The sequence below is a fragment of the Oncorhynchus mykiss genome, chromosome 14, assembly GCF_057628025.1.
Source record: "Oncorhynchus mykiss isolate SJ-2025 chromosome 14, ASM5762802v1, whole genome shotgun sequence".
In the NCBI taxonomy this organism is placed as follows: domain Eukaryota; kingdom Metazoa; phylum Chordata; class Actinopteri; order Salmoniformes; family Salmonidae; genus Oncorhynchus; species Oncorhynchus mykiss.
In genome coordinates, this window is record NC_143035.1 from 20,887,061 (window position 1) to 20,895,012 (window position 7,952).

General features: G+C 39.2%; 1 protein-coding gene across 1 annotated transcript in view; it reads right to left on the reverse strand.

Annotated features, from left to right (window-relative positions):
- The window catches only part of tnmd (tenomodulin), a 92,724-nt gene extending 86,228 nt beyond the window's left edge, over positions 1–6,496 (reverse strand). The window contains exons 1-2 of the mRNA XM_021561493.3: positions 6,334–6,496; positions 2,119–2,253 (exon numbers count right to left, since the gene is read on the reverse strand). Coding sequence (XP_021417168.3) covers positions 2,119–2,253; positions 6,334–6,381 — 183 coding nt within the window. The 5' untranslated portion in view covers positions 6,382–6,496. The remainder of the gene's footprint in view (positions 1–2,118; positions 2,254–6,333) is intronic.
- Between the last annotated feature and the right edge of the window lie 1,456 nt (positions 6,497–7,952).

The window sequence follows — 7,952 nt, forward strand, 5'->3', positions numbered from 1 at the left end:
TTGAAAAAAATAGATGAATTAAATTGACTTCAACTCACTCAAAATGTCATAACTTATTAAATCAAGTTGAGTTAGCAACAAACAATGTGTTTACTCAACTTAGAAATTCACCATGAAGTCAAAACAACTGAAGCAACATAACAGTCGTGTTGACTGTAATTGTCTTAACTTATGAAATCAAGTTGAATCAGCTAAGAACTACGTGTTTACTCGACTTCGAAATTCACAACCAAAAAGTCAAATCTAATGAAGCAACATAAGAGTTATGTTGACTGAAATTGTCAAGTTCAGATGACTTCAACTTATTTTGGGGTTGCTGAGCTCTTAGAATAATGCAACCGTTAATTAATTTTGACATTTACATTTTGGTCATTTAGCAGATGCTTTATCCAGAGCAACTTCACTTACTGAATTCAACGAAGGTAGATAAACAACCACATGTTAACAATAAATGTTTTTCTTTAACTGTTACTGAGAACACTTTAAGTGTTGTGTTGGTTGGTTGACTTAACTGAGTGCACTGCCAGTTTTCAAACTGGTGAAAAAGCTCACACATTGAGCAAGAGACAGATGGGAGCATAAGGTTCCCTACTGAAATCTGTGTTATATAATTGTTATGGTCAGGGTTAATGTTGTTATGTCAATGTATATATGGTCTACTGATAGTAAGTTAGATTCATTGAAAATATGAAGTAATTTCAAAATGGAGGCTAGTTATTTCTACTAAATTGATTAACCTGCTGAGTGTAGGGGGCAGTATTTTGATGTTTGGATGAAAAACGTACCCAAATTAAACTGCCTATTTCTCAGGCCCAGAAGCTAGAATATGCATAGAATTGTCAGATTAGGATAGAAAACACTCTAAAGTTTCCAAAACTGTCAAAAAATTGTCTGTGAGTATAACAGAAATGATATTGCAGGCGAAAACCTGAGGAAAATCCAACTAGGAAGTGCCTCTTATTTTGAAAGCTCCCTGTTCCATTGCATGCCTTCCCTCCATTTAAAGGGATATCAACCAGATTCCTTTCCCTATGGCTTCCACATGGTGTGAACAGTCTTTAGACATAGTTTCAGCCTTTTATTCTGAAAAATGAGCGAGAACGATCACATCGCATCAGTGGATGGCTGGGTGCCAGCAGAGTTTTGCATGCGCAACAGCTTGGAGCAGACATTTTCTCTCTCTCTCCTATTGAAAAAGCTATGGTCCGGTAAAAATATTATTGATTCTTTTTTGTAAAAACAACCTTAGGATTGATTATAAAAAACGTTTGACATGTTTCTACAAACTTTACGGATGCTATTTGGAATTTTCGTCTGTCCCGTCGTGACCGCTCGAGCCTGTGGATTTCTGAACAAAACTTGCCAACCAAATGGAGGTATTTTGGATATGAAAATAATCTTTATGGAACAAAAGGAAAATTTATTGTGTAACTGGGAGTCTCGTGAGTGCAAACATCCGAAGATCGTCAAAGGTAAGCGATTCATTTTATTGCTTTTCTGACTTTCGTGACCAATCTACTTTGCTGCTAGCTGTTTGTAATGTTTTGTCTGCTGAGAGAGATGTCCTTACATAAACTCTTGGTTTGCTTTAGCTGTAAAGCTTTTTTGAAATCTGACACGCCAGGTGGATTAACAACAAGCTAAGCTGTGTTTTGCTATTTTGCACTTGTGATTTCATGAAAATTTAATTTTAGTAATTTAATTTGAATTTGGCGCTCTGCAATTCAGCGGATGTTGACGAAAATGATCCCGCTAACAGGATGGGTGCGCCAAGAAGTTAAACTATAAATAGAGGTTAAACTGACTATAAAGTTGACCTGACTTTATTTTATTAGTCAAAGTAAATTTGGTGCTAGTTATATTAAGTTTAAAGTTGAAGTTATCCTAACTAAAGTTGAAATTGATTCAACAAGGAATAGTAGGTTATAATGACAAATGGTGAAGTTGACTTAGTCAAAGTACATTTGATGTAAATGAGGATAGCTTGAAATTCAAAGTTGATAGAACTTGAAAAAGGCCATTCAACTTTATGACTCTGATAACAAGCTAAAACAACAAATATTTTGAATCATGAATCATGAAGCAATACTACTGTTACAGACATAAACCAGGCCTTACCCTCCCCAGACTTGGACTCCAGAAGTGTCTGAGGCTGAAGATGCCCAGGGTTAACATCAAGAAGACCACCCCTAGAATCAGGGCTCCTCGCTGGTAACTCCGGTACCTGGTCTTCTTCTCTTTTCCGACCTCCACCTAAGGAGAACATTTTAAAGAAAATGTTATGGTACAAAATTGATTTATATAGCCCTTCTTACATCAGCTGATATATCAACGTGCTGTACAGACACCCAGCCTAAAACCCCAAACAGCAAGCAATGCAGGTGTAGAAGCACCTGAGAAGCACTGCTAATCCATTCACACCTCAGCGTGGTTCATGTACATATCTTATAATGTCATTGAAGAAGTAACTATAATTTAAAACTTTAAAATAGTCTCTCAACACTTGGTATACACCTGCAGTGAGGATTTTTTTTATTCCAATGGTAGTGTTATAACATTGTAATAACCACATTATAACATGACATCATTTAAATAGTGTCTGACAATCATTTATTGATGCAAGATTCCTAATGTTGCTTACTCTCCATAGCCTCTATAGGCCTACTCTACAACATTGCAGAAATATTATATCAATAATTATATCAATAAAAAACCCACATACTTCTTTATTATAGTATTAATGCGGTTCAGCATGTCATTTTGAACCTTGTACAACATTGCAGTCCCTTGAGAAGAACTAGGAGAAGGCATCTGAAAGAGGAATTGGAGATTGAAAACTTGGCAACCTTGCCACCTGTACAACTCCTTACTCTCTGTTTCCAGGCTTCCATTGATGAAGTTGGTGATAAACATATGCTTGCAACTTTGAAAAACTACTTTCTGGAAGTACCTTACTATGCCCGCACGAAGTAAATAATCAGCATATGGAAAATCTGCAGTGCTTCAGAGATACTAAAAGGTCACGTTTATTAAATGTTTCCTCCAATTAAAACTCTCCCCACTGAACTCAATTCCCAGAGCTCAAGGCCACAAATGAATAAAACAGTGCTTTTGTTCCCCGTCAAAGCTCCAGGGGTGAGGGAATGAAATGTTCTAATTCACACTGGACTGCTTTCAAAGGTTTCCGAGGACCATGAAAAGAAGACATCGAAAACGGAGCTAACTTCGATTAGCAAAATTGTTCTTCCTTAAAAAATAATTGATACATTTTCTTGCATCTAAGGCAATGATAAAAAGGATACGTTATTCAAATACAATATCTTGTTTAGGAATGCAGAACAAATGGTTAATTAACAACTATGAATTAAGGTAGAATTGAATGACTGTCATTGTGCTTGCTAGGTGCTTGCTAAATGTGTATATTGGGCTTCTATAGACTATACTTATTGAGTCGTAATTTACACTAAACTTGCTTTTAAGGTGATAAGATGATGATGCTGCCAATGTTTGATGACTAATGTCTAACCAGCAAGAATATGGATTTATAGAGATGGACAGATAGTTCTCTCCGCGTCTGGATTTCTATCTGGCTTTCATCCCTGACAGATCCGATCATACTTTCAACATGAAGAATGCAAAAGTGAAATGTATGTATTTTAGTATGCACATATAATGCACATGTACACTATATATACAGTATGTGGATCCCCCTTCAAATAAGTGGATTCGGCTATTTCAGCCACACCCGTTGTTGACAGGTGACTAAAATTGAGAATGCAGGCATGCAATATCCATAGACAAACATTGGCAGTAGAATGGCCTTACTGAAGAGCTCAGTGACTTTCAACGTGGCACCGTCATAGGATGCCACCTTTCCAACAAGTCAATTCGTAAAATTTCTGCCCTCCTAGAGCTGCCCCGGTCAACTGTAAGTGCTGTTATTGTGAAGTGGAAATGTCTAGGAACAACAACATCTCAGCCTCGAAGTGGTAGGCCACACAAGCTCGCACAGTGGGACCACCGAGTGAAGAAGCACATAGCGAGTAAAAATGGTCTGTTCTCAGTTGCAACACTCACTACCGAGTTCCAAATTGCCTCTGGAAGCAACATCCGCACAAGAACGTTGGGAGCTTCATGAAATTGGTTTTCCATGGCCGAGCAGCCGCACACAAGCATCAGATCAACATGCGCAATGCCAAGCGTCGTCTGCGCAATGCCAAGCGTCGTCTGGAATGGTGTAAAGCTCAAAGCCATTGGACTCTCAGTGGAAACTCGTTTTCTGGAGGGGTGAATCACACTTCACCATCTGGCAGTCCGACGGACAAATCTGGATTTGGCGGATGCCAGAAGAACGCTACCTGCCTGTATGCACTGTAAAGTTTGTTGGAGGAGGAATAATGGTCTGGGGCTGTTTTTCATGGTCCAGGCTCCTTATTTCCAGTGAAGGGAAGTCTTAATGCTACAATGACAATCTAGATGATTCTGTGCTTCCAACTTTGTGGCAACAGTTTGGGAAAGCCCTTCCTGTTTCAGCATGGTTTGATCAGTGTGGAAGAACTTGACTGGCCTGCACAGAGCTCTGATCTCAACCCCATCAAACACCTTTGGGATGAATTGAAATGCCAACTGCGAGCTAGGCCTAATCGGCCCAACATCAGTGCCCAACCTCACTAACCTCTTGTGGCTGAATGGAAGCAAGTCCCCACAGCAACGTTCCAACATCTAGTGGAAAGCCTTCCCAGAAGAGTGGAGACTGTTATAGCAGCAAAGGGGGGACCAACTCCATATTAATGCCCATGATTTTGGAATGACATGTTCGACAAGCAGGTGTGCACATACTCTTTGTCATGTAGGGTATGTGATAAACCATAGCAGTAGCCATAAACATCCAATGTGGCACATCAAGGCACCGGGTCTCCTCTCAAGGTCTGATGATAGGAAACAGAAGGATACATAATCACAGGGCCAGAAATACCTATCATAAAGAGAATTTCTCCCAGCATGGAAAAAAATGTGTCCTAAGTCTACTCTCTCCTCCAGCAGCTTGCATAAGCAGTGGAAACTTGACTCGAGGACAGTTTAGACAGAATATAAATTGCACAGAGAAAGAGAGAGAGAGAGAGAGGGAGGGGGTGGGGGGTGGAGAGGAAGTGAGAGAGGAGTAGAGCGTTTACAGACAGGCGACTGCCAGTCGACCAGTGTTAATCAGGTTTTAGGGTTGACAATCAGCCAGGTGGTTGGTACCTCTATAGCAGGACTCAGTCTGTGATGAGGGAGCCTGAGGACCCCTGCTGTTCTGAGACAGAAAGAGAGAGGGATGGAGCGCTTACTTAAAAAAATAGAAAGCTGCAAAAGCTTAACAACGGGGCAGTGGGGGGTCATGGCAGTGGGCATTTTTTGCCATCCTTACACATATCATTGAATTGTGGTGGATTAAGGTAACACACAAACAAAACGTTTAAATTATTCCACAAGACTAGTTTAAATTATTCCACAAGACTGGACTAAGAGTAGTCCACTTTGGATTCAGTACAATCCTATTGATTCCCTCTATTCACATCTTAGCGAGTCTGTTGTAACAATTGACAAAACTTTCACATGAGAGAAGAGTGTGATGGATGAACAGCTTCTTAATCTCTTATTGGAATGTACGATTTTCATTTGGTACCAAAAGCATAGACACACAACAGATGAAATAAATAGCAAGTCACTGTCACTTTTAAGAAGCAGAACTTTATGTCCAACATCACATTATTCGGGAGAATATCTATGGATTATAGAGGCAATGTGGTTTTTTATTCTGTAAGAGAGCAATAAGCACTCAAAAACAGCCACAGACATATTGAAATCTCACTGTACGTGATAACACATGTTATTGAGGAATAAAGTCCCCTAGCTCAGGTGAGTCTGAGGAAGAATAAACAACACAAGGACCCAAGGAGGCAAGGTGGAGAGGAAAGATGAGTAAAATATGCCTCTGGAAACACTCAGGCACCAATATCAAGTCCCCTTCTATTTGTGATTCCAAAGAGAAAACATTCGGTGACTGTATGATGTCAGACATAACTCTAGGCATTTGTTTTATTTTATTTATCTTAGCCTCATCATGACCTTCAGGTCTCTCAACCCACCTAAAACTCACAATATACCAATTGCAATGGCTCTATTCTCTGTAAGGTAGTTTTTTCCCAATATGCATGACAAAATACTGACATTTGTTGTCATTGTAATTGCATTCATTGTCTTTTCATCACCCAGTAAAATAAATACTGAATTCATTACTACTTATTACCAATATCAATTAACAACAACAAAAAAGACATTAAGACTCACATCTTTCCATAGAGCCTGTTGACTGCTGGACTGAGAGCTATTTTCCATAATGCAAGCCCAGAGGAGAATTCCTTCAGATTCACCCGTCCTAGCTGGTAAAACTACTGAGTCTCTAGAAGGAAAAAAGTCCAAACTTCATTCCATTGGTAATTTCAGAGTGCCATGAAAGGGGAGGGATGTTTTAGATGGGATGGAATTACCAAAACAATTGTGATTCCCATTATAAGAAAAGCAGATGTTTCCAGTGGAAATGTGCTCCAAACTCAAAGAGTGAAATACCTTATTTTTTTAAAATCTTCATTTTATTTAACTTGGCAAGTTAGTTAAGAACAAATTCTTATTTACAATGATGGCCTACTGAAAGGCAAAAGGCCTGTGGGGATGGGGGCTGGTAATAAAAAAATATATAGGTCAAAACAACACACAGCACAACAAGACACAAGGTAGGTTTTTAACTATAAGATTCTGTACTACAGTCAGGAGAGTTATACTCATTTTACTTTAAGTTGTATTCCTCTTGGAGGACAAGTCAACTTTTGAAAGTGTTTGAGAAAATACATGGAATTATGAGAAAGAGAAGGCAAAGTTTGGCATTTGTGCTCCAGTCTGGCTGTCTAACCAATCTCAAGTGAATGCACCCACAGCAAACAAAGCAAAGACAGCAAAGACAGCAAGCACAGTAAACACAGCAAAGACAGCAAAAACAGCAGACAGCAAAAACAGCAAAGACAGCAAGCACAACAAACACAGCAAGCACAGCAGAGACAGCAGAGACAGCAGGCACAGTAAACACAGCAAAGACAGCAAGCACAGTAAACACAGCAAAGACAGCAAAGAAAGCAAGCACAGTAAACACAGTAAACACAGCAAAGACAGCAAGCACAGTAAACACAGCAAAGACAGCAAGCACAGCAAACACAGTAAACACAGAAAACACAGTAAACACAGCAAAGTGACTAATAGAAACAACACTCAGGATGATGTTCCCACACAGTGTAACAGAATCCAATTCATTTCCTGTTCCTTTGTTCGACAAAGAGCTTACTTTGACACACAATGAAACACTATCATAATTTGACACCCTATGCTGTTTGACACCTTTACAGTCTAAGGCCACGTGACACTGTGCAAACAGTTAAGCAGGAAGCTATCTAACATCTGGTGAAATCTGGCAGATTTCCAATCTTTCAGGCAAAAGGAGGACTTGAAGTTGTCTGGGAGTTAAAGTTGATAGTCCATATAGTATGTTGCTTCTACAGCACTAACTTTAAAGAATGTTAAAACCGCTTAAGATAAAAAATAAAATAAAAAGAAGGGAATATGCCTGGACAAATCAACGGAATTGTCGTGGTGTTGTCCATGTCATTTTAGTAGATGGTCGAGGTAAATACTCCCACATACCTAGATTTCATAAGGAAGAGGAATACCAAGGACCAAGGTCAGTACAACGGAAATCATGGTGAAGCAGGACTTTAGTGTGACATGCAACATTTCAACACTCATTAAGTCTGTCAGATCTGATAGCCATGCGGCTTTGTCAGCTTTTTCCTATTGATATAAATCTTTACAATTACTGTCACATTTTGCCTGGGTAAATCAAGCAGCAGCTATTTCAGGAA